Here is a 23614-nt window from a genome sequence, read left to right on the forward strand (position 1 = left end):
AGCTCAATAGCTTGACCTGCTGTCTGAGCGCGACCCCGCGGATGGATAAGGTTGTTGGCCAATAGATGGCCCGTCGATAGTCTGCCAGACTGCCAGGATCACATCAGACAACACTTCCTTTCCTCCCAAGATGCTAGCCTCAAATGTCTCTAGCATAAGGCTTGACCACCGGCCGAGAAACCACTGGGCTTAGCGCCTGATGGAGCATGGCTTTATCCTGCACCTTGAAAGGGGTCATTAGCTGGGTGCATATCGCGGGAAGCGATGATAAAGGACGGGCGTCAATGACCCTTGTTGGAAGCTATTCATGTCAGGCATTAAGACGAAGAGATCATCATTCGATTTATAGATAACAGGAAATCAGCGTGGTTCAGGCTTGCTGTGAAACTGTGTTCGGTCAATAGATGTAGATTGGAATCATGATCTCCTTTCTCATGCATCAGTAGTGCTGGGATGGTTGAGATCTCAGGAAGCAATCCACTACCGCTACCGTTGCTGAAAAGATCAGGTAATAGATGCATAAGCTTGACACTCATCGTCTTTACCCGCATCAAACTCCTTTTCCCAGCCAAGATTGCCGACCTTTAATGGCTTTTGGTGTCCAAGGGGCCAGACACCCTTGCATGTCTTATTCCCGGTCGGCTCGCCCAGACCCCAGGGTCCGTCCCGAGAGAGCAGATGGGAACAAAGAACTCCATACCGAGAGGGAGAGCTCAGGATGCCTTCCAGATCCGGTGAATGGCGGGCATCATCATCCTCAAGAAGATGGGGTTCGGGGCAATCTCGAACAATTGGATGCGGCTGATCCAAGTGTCGCTGACCGAGCGAGGGCTGCGCCCCGCCCGGCGCTTGGAAGCGCTGGAGATCAGGAACTTGATCAGCAACTTGGGCATTGGCAAATATCGGATGGGAAGCCGATGGTGATCAGCTCTGATGCAGCTATTGTATGCGGCTTCAGCGTCTTTCAGCGTCTAAACGAGCTGGGCAGAGTACTCACATCACTTCCTAGACCATCAATATGTAACAAAACTCAACGTCAGCATCACTAGATCCAACCATACATCTAAATCTGGACCATCGTGAACCGCCATGACCGATAACGGTATCCTACACGATCCCGAGACCCAGACACGTCCCTGGGGATGGGATTGCTAGCTCTAGCGCCGCCTGACACTAGATCCATGGAGCCTAGCCCCTGGAAAATACGGGGATCATCAAACCTCGCACGCCTCTCAACTCCTATTATTACCTTCTGAGCTGTCCTCTTCAAGGTTTGGAGAGCTGCCTTGTCTCACCTTTTGCATCTACAATTGATCTTTACACTGTAGACCGCCTTCTTTTCTTTACTCACCAAAACCTCGTCGCTCATTTTTATTTTCATCTTTACTCGTCAGCTTTTTAGCCCTCGCTGGGAACTTACTTGTCGGGTCTTCCGCCCAGTGACGCAGGCACTGACGCACTCACACGATCCTTCGTTTCATCCCGGATTTGAAAGGCAGGGAGTCACGTGCGCAATCACTTTGCACGACCTCTCTGCCCTCTTTTTTTCTTACAACTGCTCTCTTTTCATTACTTGTTCATCGGAGCGGCGTCGTACATAACCAATCGCAGAAATGAGAATCTCGTGGCGCCTGGGCTCGGGGTACGTCGAGTCAGTGGATGATTACATCGGCGTCTTGGTGCCGTTGGATGAGGCCCATCTCTTCAGCCAAGTGGCCAAGTCGAAAAAGTCTTCCGAGAATGAAAAGGTTGAGGGCGAACTCGATGACCTGGAGGCCAAGGAGGAGCGCGAAGGCATGCTTGGGGGTGATCCTGGCGAGTACACCATCGAGGGTCTACGAAAGGAGATGAGGGAAGGGCGACAAGGACGATGGACGACATATGAGAGTAAGTGGATGAGCATGGACAACTCGAGGCATTGGAAGCTGACAATGGAACAGTCAAATCAAAACTCATGAACAAGGCGGTTGGGGATATCGGCATGGGAAGTTACAATTGGCAGCTGTTTGTGCTCTGCGGCTGCGGATGGTTCGCCGATAACCTCTGGATGCAGGGAGTCTCCCTCACTCTCCCATCTCTATCAGCCGAGTTTGGCGTCGACGAAAAGACGGTTCGATACACGACCAGCGCCCTGTTTGTCGGCCTCTCCATCGGCAGCTTCTTCTGGGGCATCGGCTCCGACTTTCTGGGCCGTCGCATCGCCTTCAACATGACCCTCCTCATCACCAGCATCTTTGGTATCATGGCCGCCTACGCCCAGAGCTGGGGTGGTGTCTGCTTCTTCTACGCCGCTCTCGGTTTCGGTGTCGGTGGCAATCTCCCCGTCGACGGCGCCCTGTTCCTCGAGTTCCTCCCCGACGCCTCCAGCGCTCTCCTGACGCTCCTGTCCGTGTGGTGGCCCATCGGTCAGCTTGCCTCCTCGCTCGTTGCGTGGTACTTTGTCGCCAACTGGCCCGTTGAACAGGGCTGGAGGTACTTTTTAGTCACCATTGGCGTCATCACATTTGCCATGTTTGTCGTCCGCTTCTTCATCTTCCACCTATTCGAGTCGCCCAAGTTCCTCCTCAACAAGGGCCGACAGCACGAGGCCGTCGCTGTCATCCACGGACTGGCCTACCGTAACGGCACAAAGACGTGGCTTACTTCGGACCTGCTTGATCAAGTTGCCCTTGAGGATGACGAGGAGGGTATTCCTCGTGTGACGGAGCAGCGAAGGCCAAAGCAGTCTGCTGCGGATGCTCTCCGTGAGAAGCTCCGGTCCATTTCCGGAGAACGTCTGCGTCCCCTATTCAAGAACAAGACTCTTGGACTCGCCACGGCGCTCATCTGGTTCTCCTGGGCCAGTATCGGCATGGGTTATCCTCTCTTTAACGCCTTTCTTCCTCAGTACTTTGCCCGTACACACGCCGACTCGAACGAGGGCTTTCAGTCTGAGACGGACACCATCTCAGCAGAGACATATCGCAACTATGCTATAGCCTCCATCATGGGCGTCCCCGGCTCTCTACTAGCCGCCTTTCTCGTCGACCACCCATCCCCCTTCTTCGGCCGTCGAGGAACGCTTGCCAGCTCTACTCTTCTTTCCGCCATCTTCCTCTTCCTCTTTGTCTTCTACGGCACGACCTCGACTGCCCAGCTGCTCATGTCGTGCGTCGAGGCGTTTGCCCAGAATATCATGTACGGCGTCCTCTACGCCTTCACGCCCGAGATCTTCCCTGCCCCCGTCCGCGGTGCTGGTACCGGCGTGGCCAGCTTCCTCAACCGCGTCACCGGCCTCATGGCACCTGTCCTGGCGGCTACAGTTCCCGGTGATGGTGCTACTACACCCATCATCATGTCCGCTGTCCTGATCTTGTCAGCCTTTATTGCCATTTGCTTGATCCCTATCGAGACAAGAGGTGCTCAGCGCCTGTAAAGTCCAAAATATTGGAAACATAATAGATACTCGTAGAGCCCCTGACCATGCGCCGGTTGGTCAGTGGCCCCAGTTGAACTCAACACACGCATACTAATGACCTGGAGTCAAAGAGTGGTCTTGGGTATGGCATGCATTATGTCTTATTTGTAAGGGTTGGTTGGCGTTGTTCTTTTCAACATCAGGCGTTCACATAGGCAGTTGGAGCAATCGTCTATTCAAAATGTATATTAGGCTCAGGATTGGTCTATCTATCGTGTTCCCTTGGCGCCCGCAGGTGCATCGACTCTCCTCCTCCTAAGTGACGTACCCATGGCATCCCTCACCATGGGGTCTGCTCTGATGGTATTCTGCACAAGCCACTCCCTCATCTTGCCCTGCAGATTGGACGCGGCCTCGGCGTCTCCCTTGTAAGGCGCCATCTCCATGTCCAATAACCGCACAGCATCGCCGTCGAGCTGCTTTGTCAACATCTCAAGACGGTGGAGACTTTCTTGGAGGGCCTTCTCGTCCTTGTCGTCGGCCTTCTGTTGGCCACTGACTTGAGCCACGAGAAGCGGGCCGATCTGGTTGAGAGCGATGTAGATGGTAATAATAAGCCTCCGAGCCAACGAAATGGCCTGAAATGGGAGGTATGGTGGTAGAGAGCTGACACGTGCAATGGCAGCGTTGACAGCATTAACAAAAGGAGGAAAGTCGGGTCGCATGACGGTATGAAGCTCAAAGGTGCAAAGAGTGACGAGAATGAGCCAGCGGTAGTATTTGCCAAACTCCATGTACCCAAACAGGCCGAGAACGTAGATGGACGCCGCAGCGACAGCGTAGTGAGGCAGGATGCCCGAGACGATTCCACGGGTGACATAGTCTCTGATGGTGACGCACTTTTGCCAGCGCGCAATCTCGGGTCCGAAGCGCTCATAGGCGAAACGCTTCACGGCGTCGTGTAGGGTGTCGCTCGCGAGCTTAAGGTGCATGAAGAAGGCGGCCGAGTCTGTGGCATCGCGGCCAGCCTTGTCTGGGTGGTGCATGGCAGCGAGACGTCGGAATCGGGACTTGATGTCGCGGTCGGTCGCGTTGAGGGGCACGCCAAGGTCGGCATAGTAGGAGGACATTCGACGTTGATCATAGTCGGCCTCGAAGATGGTGTAGGCCAGGTAGATGGCTACGACGAGGATGTGGATGGTTCGGCGGTGCGAGTTGAATCGTGCCGAGCCCGGGGTGGGCTTAGGGTCGCCGGCGCGGATGGTGATGCCATAGTAAATGGTCTGTACCCATGAGGTTGCGAGCTGCAAGAAAGTTAGCCGTTGGAGAGGGTGTCATGATGGACAGAGCGTGCATACGCCAGGAAGAAAGGCCCAGCCTAACATGGAAAGGTAGCTCGACATGCTGGACGATGGAGCATCAAGTGATGCGTTTGGTGGTCTAAAGAGAAGGTAAACTCATCCAGCAGACGAGCAAAAGCAGTTCCAAGAAAATGAATGGCAAAGGATCAACCAGGCGCAAGTTGGTTGATCTTGGATGTGGCCAGGTTGCCGTGTCTCAGAGAGATATTCGTTGGTGTTTGGTTAATGAGGTGCGTCAGAGTGGGTCCCAGCACTACAGCCTGGGCTATTGCTTGATTTCATCCCTTCAACTTCCACTACCTACTTTACAACAATATCCTAGAGAAAAAAGAGCTGATATTGGTCAGCATTGAGGTCACTCAAGTCAACCCATCTGATGCACCGCACCGCCACGTTTGCCTGTGCCCAATCGTTGATCGATCATGGCGGATCGTCAGTTTAAACTCCTGGTCGGTTTCAGCTTCACCCTGCGAAACCACAACCATGGACAAATTATCTATCAAAGACAATCCTCCTGCGAACGCTACCCTACCCATAGAGCGGTTATTAAGGTTTAACGTTTCAATTTTTTAGCCTCTAAGAGGTGTTCTATACCTCAAACTCAGCTTGAGCCACACCACCCATGCCAGCGTTGCAACCCACTGCCACTTCTAGGGTCAGCGCATAAGAAACATCTGAAAATAGGTTACCAGATCAGAGGATCACTGGCCATTTTCTGACGTTTGACGTGATATGTATGCATGTTATTCGCTGTACAAGCGCTCTGAAACATCCTCCTTAATAAACTCCTTGGGGGCCATGTACAGTGGCGAGCAGCAGTAAGATGGACGCCATGTTATATCAGTGATAGATGCCCTTACTCGTTCCCATGTGAGGTTTTCTACCCATCTCGCTCTTCAGATACCTTTCATCATGTCCCTGTTACGGATATTGCCATTTGTTGTGGCAGCATTGGCAGCTTGCAATGGCCATGACAAGCTCTGTGATCGCAAGTATTCCGACATTACCTTTATAGGCACTCACAACAGCGCCTTCGTGGGAGAAACACCAGTCCACAATCAGTACAAGTCAGTGACGGAGCAGCTCGACATGGGAGTGCGGTTCTTGCAAGCACAAACACAGGACAAGGATGGTGAGATTCAGATGTGCCACACTCACTGCTGGGAACTCGATGAGGGACCTCTGAAATATTACCTGCAAGAGGTTTCTGACTGGATGGGCAAGAATAAGGACGAAGTTGTGACCTTGCTCCTGACCAACATTGATGGACTGTCGGTTGAGAAGTTTGACGATGCCTTTGAGAGCACTGGACTCAAGGACCTTGTTTTTCACCCGAAGAAGAAGCTGGCACTGGATGAGTGGCCAACTCTCCAGACACTGATCAATGATGGAACTCGTCTGATTGTGTTTATGGGTACCCTTCTCACTGACGGCGAATGCTCTTGTTCACTCCGCTAACTTAAGTCAAGACTACCACATGGAGCAGAGCAAGGTCGACTACATCATCAGCGAATTCGACTACTTCTGGGAGACTTCATACGGTGTGACTGATAATTCATTTCCAAGTTGCGACGTCGACAGGCCAGAGAATGGCGATCCGGCCAAGCTCATGGGTATCATGAACCACATGCTCAACCACGACATTCTGGGCATTGTAGTACCTAATCAGATTAACGCAGCAAAGACAAACTCGGCCGAGTCCATCCAGAAGCAGATAGATCTCTGCGAAGGTAACTGGGGGAGACGGCCGAATGTTGTTCTTGTAAGTTGACAGAGGTGCCTGTGAAGATGTTACTGACAGGTGTTGTAGTTGGACTGGGTGAATGTTGGAGACGCGATGGATGTACAAGTGTCTTTGAACGGGCTTTGAGATGATGGGTCTGCTCTCACTATTTATCGATTATTACGCGGAAATGAGACAGTTATTGCACGAATTCTCTACGCTCGAGGTTCTTCTGTCCTGGTCCGCGGGTGAATAAGGCTATTCTGGACCTGCCTTTCCAACAAGTGGAGCTGAAGCAGCTCTTCAGCACTTGACGCGTAATTGGTTTAGTGGTAAAATTCTCCGTTGCCATTCGAGCAGCGTCGGGGAGCCCTGGGTTCGATTCCCAGATTACGCATTCTTTTTGACCTTTTCGAAGCTGTTGACGATTTCTTTTTTGCTCATGTTGACGTTACGCAACAAGATGTTGCCGTGGTGTTGTGGTGGTGATGAACAACAAACGTTATCGAGTGGTAAAAGGGCGGGTCTCATTGGTCAGAGCGGCAACCTTAACCGGCTGGCCAGGGGGAAGGTGCCCTGACTAGCGCACTAACCCGTCTCCACAGGGGGAAGCTTGTGCTTCCAATGCTCCCCACGAACCAACCACTTGCAGCTTGATGCTCGATTTGGGCCAGGGTTCCCGGGGCAAAAAGGCTTCTTGTCAATAAACTCGGGAGGGATATGACATGAGGTTACTTTTTGGGCTCAAGAATACGAGGGGGAGGTAATGGATTCGTCATCGGGAGTCTATGTTTGGACGACTGACAAAGACGTGGAATGGGAAGAAGCAGGCCCCTTTCTGCTGGAATGAAGCTGAAATCTCTCCCTTGTGATGGCTCCGAGACAAGACGACTTGGACACAAATCCATCGTCACATGGAAGAACGTATCGATTGGATGTTTCCTCCCCTGGTCGGCTCGTGAAATTGCACATCACGGTACTTTGAGAGGCAACCATCACACACACATCATCTGCCGTATGCAGCTGTGGTCGCCGTTCCTGTTAATTAGTGGCGCGCCTCCTTTTCCCGCTTGGTCTCCCTGATCTTCGTGTTTACGGGGCCGTGACAGATAGCCTGGAATCAATTCGTCTCTTTTCTTCTTTCTTGCATTTTTTACCCTCTTTTTTTTTCTCGTCTCTTGTTTATCCTCTCCCTCTCCCCCTCCATACATCCACCTTTTTTCCCCGCGTGCTGGAAGCTGTTGCACCGTTCTGCTCTGATCAGCTCCATCTCGCGATAACATCATGTTGCTTCGCAACCTATGGCGTGCCGCCCTGGCTGCGACAGCAGGTAATAAGCACTACTCCCAAACAATTACTTGCATGGAAACTTACTAACCACCACTCACCTCTCAGTCCTGCCATTCTCCATCGCCAAAGACAAGGATGAGGGCGGCCAATCCACCTTTGTCTCGCCAGACGGCAATGTCGCTTTTGCCATCGACATTGGCGAGAACATCGACACCGAAGTCTACTGGAGCCTGCGCGTCAAGAAGGACCTGTCATGGGGCGCCGTCGGCCTCGGAAGCCCGGACATGCCGGGAGCTCTCTATCTCATCATCTACAAGCACCCCGACGGGTCGAGCGTCACCTTTTCGCCCCGTACCGCCTACGGACACTACGAGCCCAAGTTCTATGAAGACATGAAGTACGAAATCCTCGAATCCAGGTCAGGTATTAAGGGCGACTACATGTACATGACAGTCCGGTGCATGGAGCGTTGCCGCAGCTGGCCAGCCAAGGATACGAGCGGAGGAGTGCTAGATGTATACGACACCAACAAGGCCATCTACGCATACGGGCCCAAAGAGGGTTACCACAGCAAAGAGCAGGACGCGCCGCTCAAGTATCACAAGGGCTATGGCGTATTTCAGATTGACGTGGGGAGGACGCACGGCAAGTCTGAGCTGCCGTCCATCAACGACTCTACCACCAACGTCGGCTCCAAGCTCCTCTCAGAGGATGGGTTCAAGCCGAAACCGAACTGGATGTCGCCAGTCCATGGCGTCTTTATGGTCCTATCCATTGTCCTCCTCATGCCCGTTGGTGTGGTCTTGCTTAGATCGGGAGGCGGCGTCAAGTGGCATGCTCTGAACCAGGTCATTGCCACGGTTGGCGTGTTTGCTGGCTTTGGAATCGGGGTGGCCAATAGTTTCTACTATCAGCGAGTATGTGATCATAATCATTGTACAGGAGCAGTAACTAACAACTGTCCCAGTCACGCAGCTTCAACGATCCTCACCAGGTCATTGGATTCATCGTTGCTGGCTTACTGCTGGGACAATTTGGCCTGGGAGTCATGCACCACACTCAGTTTAAGAAGACCAAAGCGCCTACAAAATACGGCAGGGTTCATCTCTGGGTTGGTCGCATCATTCTCTTCCTGGGCACCCTCAATGCCTTCATGTAAGTCTTTGACCCACTAGCCCTCGTCCTCGCATCGCTAACCTGTCTAGGGGCTTTACCTTGGCTTTGAACCGGAAATGGGGCATGCTTCTGGCTATCCTCATCATCTTTATCTGCCTCACTAGCCTCATTCTCATTTACGGCCGCCGATATATCGAAAATCGACGCCGAGGACCCCGAGGTCCTGGGCTTGCAGGTCCCCATGGCTACAGCGCCGAGCCCTGGAGACAACAGCCTCCCCAGCACATGGGCTACCCTTCGGAGCCTCCCCCCGGCTACGAGCCCCCTTCGAACCAGCCAATTGGGCTTGCTCCTCTGTCACCTGCATCGCCGTCGCCGTGGAGGTCGGAGGCCAAGGATGATGAGTCGGATCTGAACATTGGGCGTGAACAACGACCGAGGGAATTTACTTGAGCGATTTTTTAATGTCTGGGGTTTACATGTTTGGCGTTTAATGGTACTGGTCTGAAATATCATGAGTGGGCATGGCAAAAATCGTCACCAGGTATGTGACGACAAGATGGCTTGAAACGCCCAGAGTCAACCGTTTGAGCGGATGACATTCCATAACATGAAACATGAGAAGCATATGACTCAATTCAGTCTCGCGCTGTGACGTGACTTCTATCCGCATCGGATATTGTCTCATCTTCGTCGCCTGGGAGCCATATCTCATGTCCATCCCCTTCCCTGACGAACAGGCTGGCCAAGATGCCACAGATACCAACACAGCTGAGAATCCACCATACCAGGCCGACCATGCCTTTGTTAAGGCCGAAGCCGTAAATCACACCACCAATCATTGGACCGATTGTCCTTGCCGCACTGCCCACGCTCTGGCCTATCCCATGGATAGTGCCGAGGACACTTGGATGGGGCGAGCAGTTGTTGACGAGGATTGTCTGGCTTGGAATTGCAAAAGTTCGACCCAGTACTTGAATCGAGAGAACACCGCAGATGGCCAGCCAGAGGGCAATTCCTCCCTTGGGGCCTGGAGGGGGAGAAGAGTCGCTGCTAGGAACAACTGAGAGGTACGGGACGAGGAAGTAGGCAACAGGGAAGCAGAACAGGGAGAATCGCCAGGCCTTGGTCGTTCCCAGGCGTGCCGAAATCCGCGGGTAGAGAAATAACTGCAGATTTATACCGATGAAGCCCAGAGTCGCCATCGCAAGTCCCACAGACCGAGGAGGGAGGCCTAGTCCGCCGGTAAAGAGAAAGGGGAGATGGCGCGGGTGCTCCGAGGTGTCTGGATTCCAGACCGGGGTTGACAGGAAGACGAACCAGAGAGAGTTGAATGTGCCAATATGCACTCCGAGCAAGAAGCTGGCGACAAAGGTCATGGTGACGTTGCGTGTGAACATTCGCTTGAAGGGGAGGCGCTGAGTATATCGCCTCGCTGGACGCTTCGTCGTGACCTCGCCCTCGGGTGCCAGCTCAACATCTTCAGCAGGAATAGCGGTATAGCCTTCATGCGAGCCACCTGATGAAAACCGCTTCCGTATCAGTAAAGCGAATCTATGTCCAAGACGCGAGCCAAGATCTTGCGGGCCATCCCGGAGCGCGTCGAGCGTCTCCTCGAGACCGAGCCAGACCGTCAGCGCAGCAATGGCGAGGAATATTGAGCTAATGATGTTTGGCGTTGCATATGGATACTTGAGAAAGAAGTCGACCTTCCCAAAGAGACCAGGATAGCTACCCGCCGGGTCGGATAGGAGACCGCCCATAATAGGACCCAGGATTACGCCGCAGTTGAAGGTCATGGGGAGTAGGAGAAAGGCCCTTGACTGGTACTTTTTCTCCCGGATGATCTCGCTGATCCTGTTGGGGATTAACCAGTGCTTCCACTCATGCAGTGTAACATCCATGGCTTACATGGTCCTCATAACTCCAACATTACCGTTGGTGGCACCCCCAATTGTTCGAAATAAGAGAGCCTGCCAGAACGACGTAGCAAAACCAAAGCCCAGGCAAGACAAGCTCGTGCCGCAGAGACCTATGAGTAGGACCGTCTTCCGTCCCGTACGGGGCGAGTCCGCAACACGGCCCCAGAGCATAGCCGTGAGGAACTGGGCAGCGGTGAAGCTAGCATGAAGAACACCAGCCTGCGCCGAGATGGTGGAATCCGGTGCGTCTGGGTCGAACCACTTGAGTTGGTAAAACATGTAGGCCTGGAGGGAAGACTGGACGAGGGGCTCGCTCATGCGGGCGAGAGTGATGATGAAGAGCTGATGTTTCTGAGGGAGGTCGGACCAAGCGATAGGCTCGTTGGCCTTTGGCTCTGGAGCTGAGCCTGGGCTCGGGGGAAGGAGGCCATCGGGTTCTGTTACTTGGTTGAGAGGACGAGGTGAGTCTTGAGTTGTCTCGTGGTGTTGAGAGCTCGGGTCATGATGCTCCGAGACCTCGGATTCATTGTCACTGTCGGGTTTGCCATGCATTTATACGGATATGTCCAGGTTCAGTTCGAATATCTCTTCACAGGCAACGAAGTAGTCGAGAATGAACAAGAACGAATGTGTCTGAGGCAATATTTTCAAAATCTCAACATTCACCGTCGCTCTCGCTTGATGAGCAATTGCGATGACGCCCAACCAGAGTCCAATGAGATAAGCAATCTCCGCCCCACGCCCGCCTTTCCTTGTCCCTCGTCCGACCGACGGAGCAGGGAACGACTCCTCCCGGCTCCCTGCTTCCGCTGTGGATGTGGATACCCGTGGCCGCCGATTCGCGGGGCCGGAGCGATAGCGGAGCTCCGCACGGCATTTCGGCATTTGGTACGGAACTGACGGGAACGTTGAAACATGTTTCCTCTTTGTCTAACTTATTCTAGTGTTGCACCAACATGATGATCGCAGTTACAACTTGCTGCTCTTGACATCGGTCGCAGGTGTTAACCGCCGACCAGACTCGTTAAATTCAATCTTCTTTCCACTGATCAGACTCTCCTGCAGCAGACAACAGATGGTCACGGCCTTGACGGCCCCCTCCAGCTTCACGGGGAGCTCCTTGTCGTGGAGGCAGCAGTCCGTGAACTCTTGTGCCTCGGTGATGAAGGCTTCCCTAAAACGACCGTAGTAGTCTCCGGGGACCTGTCTCCTAATGCCATTCGCGTCGTGGACGTTGACGAGGTTTGTCTGCGGCTGGGCGTTTACTGTCGCTTTGCCCTTTGTGCAGATGAGTTCGGTTGTGTCTTCTTGTCCGGCTGCCATCATGCGCGAGGCGTAGATCTGGGCAATCTTGCCGTCCTGCAGTCCGAGGTCAGCTTGTGTCAATGTGAGCATATCGGATGTTCTTACATAAAACTCAATGATAGCCAATGCATTGTCCCTGTCGGTGTGGTCAAGCATGTCCTGCTGAACAGCAGTGACACCGGCTGAGCTGATGGTCTTGACTACACTATCATGTCCCAAAAACCAGAGAGCCAGGTCAACATCGTGGATAGACGTGTCGATAAAAATGCCAGCGGCATGCTTGAGATAGCCAGCAAAGAAGGCAGGGTTTAGCAGATCGCACGTCTGCGATCGAAACACGGCCAGACGGCCCAGGTCTCCGCTCATCACCTTCTGGTGAGCGTCTCGGTAGGAGGCATCGAATCTCCTTGAAAAGCCACACATGACTTTTTGCTTAGGGTACTTCTTGAGAGACTTGTTGTACGCATCCAATACTTGTTGAGACTGTTGCAGTTAGCCAATGGTGAGGTTCATAATCTTGGTTGACATACAATCTCTGGACTTGGGCTAAGTGGCTTCTCACAAAGCACATGGAGACCCTTCTCCATAGCTTTGATGGCTTGCTCCGCATGTACAGATACCGCACTCGCAATGACAACAGCTTGAAGCGTAGACTCGGTGTCGAGCATCTCATCATATGAGAGATAGGTCCTCACTTGGGGGAGCAAGGCCTTGGCCGCATCGAGCTCAGCCTGGACGGGCGAACTAACAGCGATGAGATCCGCGTCGGCGACCAGCCTATGAAAGTGCTCTGCATGGCGTAGTCCTAGATGCTAGTGGTGAGAGGGTGTCGCCGAGTGTTGTGTGCTTGGTGGAGGAGCTTACCCATGCGGCCGACGCCAGCGATTGCGACTTGGAGGTTTGCGGAAGTAGACATGATTCCGGCTAGTACTTGTTATATCGTGTACCTTGTTTGTCACAGAAACTGAATGCTCGTGGTATACAATTCATTTTTTCCTCGACTTGACGTTTCTTCTTTATAGATGCTCATCGAGGTACGACATGATCAAAACTCCCTCTCTACGCATCCGCGCTTCTCTCCGGGCTCATGTTTTCTATCAAGTTTCCCGAAAATAACTCTCCTCTCAGCCATTCATGAAGCATGAATTTGAATCCCCCCGCAACGATACACAGCCGACATGACGGCCGGGTTCGAATTCCGAAGAGTGACAAGCTCCACTTACAGCGTGGAGTTTGAGATGCGGTTGTCATTGGCTTCATGTTTCGGAAATGTCAGTCCGAAACCTAGACTTGCATATGCAGCCTAAGGAGAATGGGCAAATAGTAGGCTTGGAAATTTATATTGAGCTTCATAGTATCAATTGGACAGAATAGACATTCAAGGTGTATGTATGTATGGACAAGAGTCAACGATCTCAGTCAATGCAGATTGCCACGTTCAGGTCTAGGGTAAGCTTCCTGACCAGGAACTCAGTATATCCGACTGAGAAAATCTTGAATCGTAGAATGTATGAGTCCTTGTTATTAGTAATGCGGAACTTAACGTGATGAATCCAAGATCTACCTGTTCATTTCAAACCCATTATGAAGTTGATAGTTAGCCTGATGCTTTCTTGATTGATGGTTGACGGAAACAAAGTTGTTTAGGATTACAAGCAAATATGCATGGTCTTGAAACTAGTAAGATAATAAATAATGTATTTAAATACTCCAAGATAGAGCATATGCGAAAAAATGTCTGAAACTTTTAGTACGCCGCATTACTAAACGCGTTGCTGGTTGTGATAGCTACACCGCGACTCTCTTGATAGTGCAGAGTCGCACCCACTGTCCACTGTGCCGCGAGATAAGAAACCGAGCTTCAACCACCAACTCCAAACTTACCTACGTCACTCCTCATTTCATCGCATCGACTCTGTATTCAACCATGTCCGTGACAATCAACATTAGCGACTTGGACATTCAAGTCACGGCCGATCGCCTCACGCAGGAGGCATTTGCGCCCTTTGGCGACGTCGTCACCAACCCTCGACCAGACCTACACCCCACCGCCTACGCCTCGCACGGCGGCTCGCTGCCGTACGAAGGTGTCTCGGCGAACCAGGGAACCGCCATCAAGTACAGCCATGTCAGCAAGCCCAAGAACCTCTACGCCCAGGCGCCCAGTGGCAATGGCGAACTCATCATGAGCCAATTCGTCTGCGAGGCCCGCCAGCTAAAGGAGACCGAGGACCCCTCGCAGCGCGAGTTCCCCGTCAGCGTACTGGAGAGACACCCTTTTACGTCGCAGACCTTCTCCCCGCTCATGTCTACCTCTTCAATGTATCTGGTCATCGTGGCACCGAGTCTTCCCCCAAGCCCGTTGGATGAAGGCCTCCCTGTACCAACTGGCGATGGTTTACCCGGCAGAGGCCTACCTGACCTGCGACGCCTGCGCGCCTTTGTGGCGACCAACAGACAGGCCGTTACGTATGGCGCCGGGACATGGCACGCCCCAATGGTGGCCATGGGCAAGGAGGCGACGACGCTAGACTTTTTGGTTGTGCAGTTTGCAAGCGGAGTTGCTGAAGAGGACTGCCAGCTCGCCGTCTTTGAGCTGGAGGAACCAAAGATCAGGGTGCGGGTTCCGGTCGTCAGGACAGGTCGCTCTAGGAAATTGTGAATTAAAAATAAAATAGGCGATATTTGAGGATCAATCAATTGCGTAACTTGGCGGTGGCTGAGTTGGACACAAATGAGAATGTTGATTCAAATGAGGCCTTTTCAACTTTAACAGAAAAGGCCAAGACAACACCACGTTTCGACTAAGCTTGAAGTGACTAGAATACCCGTCCGCTCTGACTCTTCTCGGACACGAAACGACGAGAATAGTTCTCGCTGTAATTGTCAAATACGAGACTGAGATGCAGCTGGTTAGAAGGATTAGTCATCCGGCGTTCCTGGCTATGGAGGCTCCATCACGACGACTTCAAGCGATGCCCATATAAATGTTGGAAGCTGTTCAAATCTGGTGAGTTTCATTCAAACAAGCTTCATAGCCACTGGGTCTTTTTGGAAACTATTGGGGTAAACCAGTCATTTCAGCGTGACTCACTCACAATGGTGGCTCAACTCGAACTCACCGATGCTCGCAACAAGCTTGAGGATCTCTCCGGCATCCAGCTTCAGCCCGGAGAGAACCCTTACACGGCCCTCATAAGAACATGCAATGACAATCCCGTAAGTACTCAAAGTTCCACCAAAGCCTCCCAGCTAACAACACCCAGGCCGAGATCCAGACCCTCTACTCCGTCCACCGGACAAAGAGAAACGCCCAGCAGGCCGAAAAGTTCCTTGACCCCAACTTCAAGGAGCTCATCATCGATCAGTATCTCCTGAGACTTGAGGATCAGACCGTCGAGCCGGGCTTTCGTGACCCGAGGAACTGTCTCGTCTTTTGGGCGAGGCCACCTGATCACGTTGTTCGACTGGCAGCTAAGCTGCAGGAGTTGCTGAAGCAGGCTGCCCCAAGTGAGTAAACCCCAAAATGAGTTGGATCGTTCTTACTGACGTCCGATTTAGATGTTTGGCTTATGCCTACTCACAAGATGCACCTGACGGCGCTCGAGGTTGCCTTCTCTAAAACCCCCGATGAGATTGCCTCATTGGTGTCTACGCTTCGGCCGGCGATCCCCTCAATTGTCAACTACCCCTACTCGCATAGGTCACGTCTCGTCAAGCCCATGATCTCCTACGATCTTTCCGCCTTTGCCGTCTCATTCCTCCCGGCGGCTGGCGAAGCCTCTCTCTCACCGCCCCCTGTGGAGCCTATAGTTACGGATGGCATCACACAAGGAGATGACTACACCTACCATCACCTCCGTCGTGATGTATTTGACCAGGTGCAAGCGGGCGGTGTTGAGGTTGGATCCAGATATCAAGTTCCCAGCGCACACATCACACTCGGACGATATCTTAACCATGAAGACCACAATACCCCTGAGAAGAGGGCGAGCTGGGTCAAGGCCATTGACGAGATTAACCAGTGGTTGGAGAAGGAGGTTTGGGATAACCCCGACTCCGAGTTTGTGGGCGAGTGGATCGTCGGACAGGAGAAGGGGCTCGATGCGCGGAACGGCACATTGTGGTATGGAGGTGGCAGAACCATCATGTTGGGAGAGGGTTTCTAGATGTAGCGCCAGCTAGATAGATAGACAGACAGACGGCAAGCCCGAGATTTTGATACTTGTTAACTTTTCCCCCAGACCGTGCCTCCCGCCTTGAGTCCATCTTTTGGCTACTTGGGTATGACTCAAACCCGGACGCCGGCCTTGGACCTTCGGAGCACCTCACCACATTGTGCCTAACATTGGCGGAAAAGTCGGTTGGTGCAGTCACAGAGATTTTTTTTGATTCACTCCCTATGAAACATTCCTCAGCCGAGGACATGTACCTCCCTTCGCCAGTGTCCGTGATGCCCAAATGCCGCCAGGTAAGCATGAGAAATGGTGACCGTGAGACCCCAAACACAAAGCACTTAGAACACCAGAGCCGCACCCTTCGTCTTCTTGTCACCACTGCAGAGTCGTTAGCATTCCGTAGGCGCGTGGCCGGACAGGTGACGTACCCGAGCTCGAAGTGCTTGCATCGCTTCAGCGACAGCTGGAGCTTGGTCTTGCACTTGACGCACTCCAATCGCAACACGACCTTCTTGGTAGTCTTGGCCTTCTTGTGGAAGACGGGCTTGGTCTGACCACCATAACCCGACTGCTTGCGGTCGTAACGTCGCTTACCCTGGGCAAACAGCGAAGCCTTGCCGGCCTTGTACTGAGTGACCTTGTGCTGGGTGTGCTTGCGGCAATCCTTGCCCTTGCAGTAGGTGTTGCGGGTCTTGGGAATGTTGACCTGTGCGATGCAGCGTGTTAGCGACCTGATGATCAGGGTTATTTATTTGTCAAGTCTCGAGATGTTCCATCCCCCGCCGCACGAGACAGTCTTGGGAGTCGACAGCAATCGGAGAGTCCTTCGTAAGAGGCGCAGAGAATTGGAGTAGTCGGCTGGTCGTCGAGGAATCGGTGCTGACTGTCGATGATGTCGCGAATCGTCTCCCTCCAGCAGCTTCACCACAAAAATTCATCCCACTTTCTCGCGGATTGACTGTCATCGTGCGGGCGGTCGACGGGCGCAGAGCTCGAGGGGAAAGGCATCGCATCTCTTGCAGTATGCTGTTGCTGATGAAGAGGGCTTTGGATTGACTGTTGCGACGTACCATCTTGACGACGTTGTGCGGTGCCGTTCTTTGGGTGTTTGGTGATGCGAAGTTCCAAAGACTGGGCGAAATTGGGAGGTTTTGGGGGATTTCTCTTCTTTGTGGGCAACTAGGGTCCGCGCCTTGCCCCATCAGGCGGGCCTGTGGCTCGCTTGCACCAGCCACACTTTTGCGCCTGACATCTAGGGCTACCATGATCACCGCCTCACCGAGGTGAGGCTAGGGGAGGTACGTACCCCTTGAAGCTCCCACCCCCACGAAAGGACACCTCAGACTGCTTGGTGGACTTGAAGGCCCCACCATATGATCTCGCAGGCGCATCACCAAGTGTTCTCAGGACAGTTTAAAGGACGACCGTTATAAAAGCCAGTTCGAGTCGTATCATAGCCAACAGCCGCCAACATGGATCCCTACTCTGCCGAAGGCGAATTGATCAACATCCACAACCACTTCCACCAGGGCCAGTACCAGGAGGTCATCGACTTCGACACCTCGTCCTTCTCCCCTGACAACGCCCTTCCCGCGCGCGTCCTCGTCCTCCGAGCCAGACTGGCCCTCGGTCAAGCTGAAGATGTCCTCGCCGATGTGAAGGGGGAGTCGGATCCTGCCCTTGAAGCTCTGGGTGCCCTGGCCGAGCTCAGCCTGGGCAAGGTCGACTCTGCCGTCAAGACCGTCGAGAAGCTGGCTGCGTCGTCGGCCGACAACACAACCGTTCTTATTGTTGGAGGAACAGTGCTCCAGGCTGCTGGAAAGTCTGACGAGGCCCTTGCGCTCCTCACGCAACATCAGGGAAGCCGTACGTTTCGAGGGACTCTGACCAAGCTTGTCACCTTTCGCTGACCGCTGTTAATCAGTTGACGCCGTCGCTCTGATCGTCCAAATCCACCTCCAACAAAACCGAACCGACCTCGCCCTGAAGGAAGTCTCTGCTGCGCGACGATGGGCTCAGGATAGTCTCCTGGTGAACCTGGCTGAGTCTTGGGTTGGATTGAGAGTGGTAAGGACCGCCATGTTACTACATGGGACAAGTTACTAAGACCGTATAGGGCGGGGAAAAGTACCAGCAGGCGTTCTACGTCTTTGAGGAGCTCGCGCAAGCTCCCTCGACCTCATCAGTGCGAAGCCTCGTCTCGCAAGCAGTCTGCGAGCTCCACCTCGGAAGGACAGAAGAGGCCCAGGCCGCCCTGGACCAAGCTCTGGAGAAGGACGCCAACTCGGCTGATGCCATCGCCAACTTGCTTGTCCTGAATGTGATTTCAGGCAACGACGCCAAGGAGCTTACTGAGTAGGTGGACCATGTCTGTTTTTATTTGATTGATGCTAACCTTTACTAGGAAGCTCAAGACCGCCGACGCCAACCACCAGTTCCTGGCCGACCTGGAGGAGAAGAGCGCACTGTTCGACAAGGCCGCCACAAAGTACAGCCCCAAGGTTTCGGCATGATTTGGCTCTAGGTGTATGAATTGATAGATTTTAATGATGGGCGCATAACTGGTAGAGGAACGGAATTCCCTGAGCGACAACTGTTGAGATCTTGTCTACGTTCTACATGAGTTTGCCTTTGAAGCTTAGTCGGGCATTGGTTTCCTCAAAGCATCAATATATGGGTTTAGGCGACTGAAAATAGACCACATCTCCTGATTCATCTGAGTGAGGCTTTGGGCTTGGGAGTCTCCATCCCCGCTACCCTACAAGTCCACTTGGAGGAACTTTTTGCTAAGGTCGTTTCAGCTTGGGTTGGTCTTTGTCCTTTGTATTCTCTAGATTTACTAAACTGACTTCCACCTTTTTTTTAAAAAAAAAAAATGGGACTTTGGGGTCCAGGTCATTGAATGTTGCGGTTAGGCGTTGTGTTGAGAAAGTGGGCAAGCAAACGTCTTTTTTGTTTTTGAAACTATTCCACTTATCTTTAAACCGCCAGTCAGATATACCACCACGCAATTCCCGGCTGTTCGGCTTCAACCGATCTTCAACTGCAACAAATCCTCAACACCAATGGTATCTCCGCCGTCGCATCTTTGATGGTTCCCGGCTGTCGTATTGAGGTACGCGGCACGGAGCCTCACAATCGCTCCTTGGTCTCTTTCTAGCCACACCCCACGACACATCATCATCGGCAAGGAAGGGATTCGGTAAAGGACTCGGGGTAGGTGCAAGGCTGGGAAAGGCTCGGTAGAGCCTCGACTCCAGGGGCTTCATCGGTAGTGATGGGTGGGCCGCATGCCTCATGAAGATCTGGGTGACCTCTGCCCCGAGACTAAATCTCGGAGATCGGTCGGTCGACCGCTTGGCTATTAATTCATCAAGTTGCAGACAGATGAATTCCATCGTGCGCTTCCGTGCCTGTTGTCCTTGAAGGAGCTTGAAAGCCCTGGTAGGAAACATGGCAGATGGCTTGCCGTCTTCGAGCATTCGTTTGACAGCTTCAGTCAATCCATCCTCCTGACGGGTAAAGTCTGCCTTTGAGAGAAGCACGTCCAGTACAGAGAGATATTCCTTTGGGTGTTGTCGAAACGCTTGAGAATTTGAGAACCCCATGATAAGAAATGTTGCCCAAACTGACAACTTACAACCTCCCCCTCCAACTCTGGCATTCGGGTCAGCACCGAATTCGAGGAGCATGCGAAAAAGTCCACTTCGGAGAGCCTCAGATACATGCTTGCTAGGCGGCTGGAACAAGAATGCAGGCTGGGACGAGGGCCAGGAGCGCCCATGTATCCCGCCAATAGGCAACGCATTGCCAAATTCGTATCGAGGAAGAAGGCGACGGGCGAAACTTGCCCAAGGAGTCAACACACTGGCAGATGTGTCGTCCTCGGAAGAGGAGGTATTTGAATTGGGATCGTAGCCATGGCAAAGAAGACATCGGAGAAGCTCAATCTGTTCAGGCTTCCACAAACTGGCTTGACCGTTGCTCATCTTCTGACCCAGAATGGGCGGTAGCGGGTCAATGCCAACGTCATTGAAATAGCTCTTGCTCTTTTCGAGCTTCATTACAATGTACTCTGTCGACACGGCCTGCAGAGCACAAGATCTGAACAATGCACTCGCCTTTCTGCAGACATCGTTAGGACGATTGCTCCTGGGTGTCCGAAAGATTCTCTGGACTGTCTGCTCCAGCTCATCCAGCAGGACCTCTGCGTTGACGGCCATTGACTTGTCGGATGTGACTTGGAGAGAGTACGAGAATGTCTCCAGGAGCGTTGACTTCAGCCGAGACTTGCCAATCTCGAGCATTGCTTTGGCCATGATTGACAAGTCGTAGAATGGGGCATGCTTCGTCCAGGCCACATGTGCTTGAAGAATAGTTAGGTGCGGATCAAAGCACTCGCGGGTGTTTGATTCTAGGAATTGCTCCATGTCTTTTGACCGGAGGAAGTCGTACACTGTCCGATGCAGGAACTCGACGTTGTCTCCGTTTACCTCTAGGAGCCCCATACACCTCGCGTTTATTCGCCGCGTGACTATGTTGCGTATATTGTTCAGCATTTCGGGCTCCCAAGGCGTAGTCGGCTCCCTGAGAGCATAGCCACTGTCCTCGTATTCCTGATCGTGGAAGTAGCAGATGGCAAGTGGCAGCGGTTTCCCGGCTTTGACGGCCATTTGGAGCATCTCGGACATCTTGGTGTGATAGAATGGCTCAACCGAATCTATCATATGCCGGAAGAATGGCTCCAGGTCTGTCGGAAGCAGATCCAGTCTCTTGTGCAAATCGCTGAGGGTATCGTAGTTTGTCAAGCCATCTCTGAGGAGCCTCGTCACCAAGAAAACCCAAAGAAAGACACCCTGAGCCCTGATAGTGACCTCGTTGACAAGAGCGGCTGTCTTTTTGGACTCAACTAGCAACGTCTGCCAACGAGGATGGTTGCACAGGAGATCCTCGACGTATTTTCGGATGTCTTCTCTGGTGAGCTCGTGAATATAGATCTTCTGGGCAGAAAACCGACCAAAGCTTTCCTCGAAGATGTTCCAGGGGCGGGAAGCAAGACACAATTTGATGTTGCTAGATGCGGAGAGCTGGAGCAGAGACTTGCAAATGCGCAAATGCTCGCCACTAAACTCATCCAGGCCGTCAATAAAAAAGCAGAAATTGACCTGCAGCTCTGGTTGACTTGCAATCGCATCTATCGCTTCCTGCAGATCTGCCAAAGTCCAGGGGCCTGTGTCAACGTCCTCATTGAGAGAAACGTTGTCACTCTTGTCCCAGCGTTCAGGGCAGGCAATTGGGATGAGCTCTGGGGCCTGTTGGAAGATGTCACAGAGGAGAGACCGAAGAAGGCCTTCTTGCGACCTCTGGATATGCGACCCTGCATACCAGAAGTAATGAGTGGCCATGTTCAACTCTTTGCCGGCGGCCGTAGCCCAGTGCCGCAAGGCAGCCTTGGTACCGGGGTGTTCGGCGATGTACTTCATGAGTGTGGATTTCCCCGAGCCTGGCTTTCCTGCTACCCAGAAAATGCCATGACCGTGATGGAGCCAGTTCAGGAGGTGTGATTGCTTCGTATCCTGTTTGGATCTGTCGAAGATCCATTCGAACGTTGTCTCGTGTGCCGGACTGATCCCTTCATGCCGAGCTGGGCGATGTTCGTAATCAATACCATGAAGCACAAAAAGTTCCCTGGCACACCGCCTTGACTCTGAGAGCAGCTTCGTGACCTCTGTGGAGAAGGATAATACCGGCCCTGAAGTGACCAGAGTGCTGTCAACTCTTCTTCTCTTCTCGATGAAGCATTGAATCTCCCCAAGCAGCACCATGGCGCTGTGCGCGACTGACTCTTTTCGTTGCGATTGTAGGTTCCCGAATTTTGACGATAGTCCCCGGAGCCAAAGTCGTAGTTCCTTAACGATGTTGCTATTTGCACTTGTTAGGTCCCGTTCGTCGTTGGTCTGCTTGGGCATACTTTAAGATATCGAGAAGCTTCTCAGTGGCGAGCCATTCACGCTCAAGATGTATCCTGCGGATTGCATCCCCATCCATGTCAGGTTCATAGCTCTTGGCTATGATATCTGATAACGATGTCAATGGCTCGGATCTCACTTGAGGAGTGCACCCGTTTTGGGTGTCTCGTAGCCATGCCTGAACCCCATCCTGCACCGACTCGCAATCTCTCTTGCAACCCTTCACAACTTTGCTCAGACCATAGAACAGGAGGGGGTCAGTTATCGTCGGGTCTCCGGCGCTGATATCCCTGTTAAACCTCCCTAGAGTTTGTATAACACCATTCAAGGTTGCATGACCATCATTAGTGACCAGAGATATCTCCAGATTGTCACCGGAGAGGACCGAGATGTACTGATAAAACCTGACAGCTGTTGTTCCTAGTTGCAGCGCAGTTTCAACCTGGGCCGCCGTAGAAATCACCGACGGTTTTCTGTGCGACATGCTCCCTCGGTTGATAGACTATTTGCCGCCCTTGAAGAAACCAGGACAGCGGACCTTGACGCGACAACTCTTGCGGGTGAGGGAGGTCAAGATCCGGGTTTTATCTATCAGTGAGCCCGCCAGAGAACTGTGCAGTTGTCAGAATGAAGATAAATTATTTGGAGCTGGGGAGTCATGAACGCTCAGGATTGTGCCCCAAGGCAACTCACCCGAGCCCATGATCCAATCCAATCCAAGAAGCCACAGCCTGCTTCCAACTGCAGCGCGTGCCTGCTTGGCGCCCTCATCGCTTCATAGAGCCTGCTTATTGGTTCCGCAGGCAAATTGACAAAAGGCCCACGACTCCAAAAAGGCGGACGAAGTTGGCCGCGCACACGAGGCCCCGTGTAGGTAGATTCGCTCTCCAGGTTGTCATATCAGTCTAAGGCGGCCTGTGTATAGATCGAGTGGATTCTGACAAGGGGTACAAGGCAACGGCTTACCGCTTGCCTCGAGCCGTCAATTGGGCATCAATCAGATGTGAAACATGCGCTTATCAGCCAAGAAGTCTCGGGGCACGTAAATAAAGGAACCAATGTTGTTGAGAGCTCTCGAGGTCTCCGTGATGCACGAGAGATGATGTATTCAGGTGGACGGCCCATCTAGACCGTCCTGTTTCTCAAGAACTAAAAAAACTCGACGTTCCCGTCAAAGAGTCCTTCTTTTTGCCTTGCCGTCAAAATCCTGAATGCTCGTGATTAAATAGAAAAAGTCTCATGTACCCATGTCATAAAAACATCGTGACAGCCCACACGAAACTCCCGGATTTCCCAGCCAAGATATCATTCGCTAACGCTCGACTCGGCCCTGAAGCCCTCTTACAAATCTTT

General features: G+C 52.6%; 11 protein-coding genes across 11 annotated transcripts; 6 read left to right on the forward strand and 5 right to left on the reverse strand.

Moving 5' to 3' along the window:
• Nucleotides 1-1613: 1613 nt before the first annotated feature.
• Nucleotides 1614-3415, forward strand: NCS54_00701200 (MFS domain-containing protein; the record flags this gene model as incomplete). The annotated part of the gene is made up of 2 exons (XM_053152450.1): nt 1614-1887; nt 1941-3415. The coding sequence occupies 2 exons, from the start codon at nt 1614-1616 to the stop codon at nt 3413-3415; spliced, it is 1749 nt and encodes a 582-aa protein (XP_053008425.1).
• A 251-nt stretch (nt 3416-3666) lies between these two features.
• Nucleotides 3667-4800, reverse strand: NCS54_00701300 (Hypothetical protein; the record flags this gene model as incomplete). The annotated part of the gene is made up of 2 exons (XM_053152451.1): nt 3667-4701; nt 4756-4800. 2 exons carry the CDS (start codon nt 4798-4800, stop codon nt 3667-3669), a joined length of 1080 nt encoding a protein of 359 aa, XP_053008426.1.
• Nucleotides 4801-5670: 870 nt separating this feature from the next.
• On the forward strand, nt 5671-6628 carry NCS54_00701400 (Hypothetical protein; the record flags this gene model as incomplete). The annotated part of the gene is made up of 3 exons (XM_053152452.1): nt 5671-6172; nt 6228-6520; nt 6569-6628. The coding sequence occupies 3 exons, from the start codon at nt 5671-5673 to the stop codon at nt 6626-6628; spliced, it is 855 nt and encodes a 284-aa protein (XP_053008427.1).
• Nucleotides 6629-7765: 1137 nt separating this feature from the next.
• On the forward strand, nt 7766-9340 carry NCS54_00701500 (Cytochrome b561 domain-containing protein; the record flags this gene model as incomplete). Its single annotated transcript, XM_053152453.1, has 4 exons — nt 7766-7811; nt 7877-8688; nt 8739-8926; nt 8977-9340. The coding sequence occupies 4 exons, from the start codon at nt 7766-7768 to the stop codon at nt 9338-9340; spliced, it is 1410 nt and encodes a 469-aa protein (XP_053008428.1).
• A 185-nt stretch (nt 9341-9525) lies between these two features.
• Nucleotides 9526-11361, reverse strand: NCS54_00701600 (MFS domain-containing protein; the record flags this gene model as incomplete). Its single annotated transcript, XM_053152454.1, has 2 exons — nt 9526-10744; nt 10799-11361. 2 exons carry the CDS (start codon nt 11359-11361, stop codon nt 9526-9528), a joined length of 1782 nt encoding a protein of 593 aa, XP_053008429.1.
• A 417-nt stretch (nt 11362-11778) lies between these two features.
• Nucleotides 11779-13030, reverse strand: NCS54_00701700 (Hypothetical protein; the record flags this gene model as incomplete). Its single annotated transcript, XM_053152455.1, has 4 exons — nt 11779-12168; nt 12220-12597; nt 12645-12919; nt 12979-13030. 4 exons carry the CDS (start codon nt 13028-13030, stop codon nt 11779-11781), a joined length of 1095 nt encoding a protein of 364 aa, XP_053008430.1.
• A 1011-nt stretch (nt 13031-14041) lies between these two features.
• NCS54_00701800 (Hypothetical protein) lies at nt 14042-14776 on the forward strand (the record flags this gene model as incomplete). Its single annotated transcript, XM_053152456.1, has 1 exon — nt 14042-14776. The coding sequence occupies one exon, from the start codon at nt 14042-14044 to the stop codon at nt 14774-14776; it is 735 nt and encodes a 244-aa protein (XP_053008431.1).
• A 437-nt stretch (nt 14777-15213) lies between these two features.
• Nucleotides 15214-16283, forward strand: NCS54_00701900 (Hypothetical protein; the record flags this gene model as incomplete). Its single annotated transcript, XM_053152457.1, has 3 exons — nt 15214-15333; nt 15381-15624; nt 15676-16283. The coding sequence occupies 3 exons, from the start codon at nt 15214-15216 to the stop codon at nt 16281-16283; spliced, it is 972 nt and encodes a 323-aa protein (XP_053008432.1).
• A 347-nt stretch (nt 16284-16630) lies between these two features.
• On the reverse strand, nt 16631-17437 carry NCS54_00702000 (60S ribosomal protein L44; the record flags this gene model as incomplete). The annotated part of the gene is made up of 3 exons (XM_053152458.1): nt 17363-17437; nt 16721-16998; nt 16631-16670 (listed from the first exon to the last, which is right to left on the reverse strand). The coding sequence occupies exons 1-3, from the start codon at nt 17363-17365 to the stop codon at nt 16631-16633; spliced, it is 321 nt and encodes a 106-aa protein (XP_053008433.1). The 5' UTR covers nt 17366-17437.
• A 327-nt stretch (nt 17438-17764) lies between these two features.
• NCS54_00702100 (Coatomer subunit epsilon) lies at nt 17765-18805 on the forward strand (the record flags this gene model as incomplete). The annotated part of the gene is made up of 4 exons (XM_053152459.1): nt 17765-18158; nt 18217-18359; nt 18409-18647; nt 18697-18805. 4 exons carry the CDS (start codon nt 17765-17767, stop codon nt 18803-18805), a joined length of 885 nt encoding a protein of 294 aa, XP_053008434.1.
• A 543-nt stretch (nt 18806-19348) lies between these two features.
• On the reverse strand, nt 19349-21775 carry NCS54_00702200 (Hypothetical protein; the record flags this gene model as incomplete). The annotated part of the gene is made up of 2 exons (XM_053152460.1): nt 19349-19878; nt 19933-21775. The coding sequence occupies 2 exons, from the start codon at nt 21773-21775 to the stop codon at nt 19349-19351; spliced, it is 2373 nt and encodes a 790-aa protein (XP_053008435.1).
• Nucleotides 21776-23614: the final 1839 nt, after the last annotated feature.

This window comes from Fusarium falciforme, chromosome 5 (genome assembly GCF_026873545.1).
Source record: "Fusarium falciforme chromosome 5, complete sequence".
NCBI lineage: Eukaryota > Fungi > Ascomycota > Sordariomycetes > Hypocreales > Nectriaceae > Fusarium > Fusarium falciforme.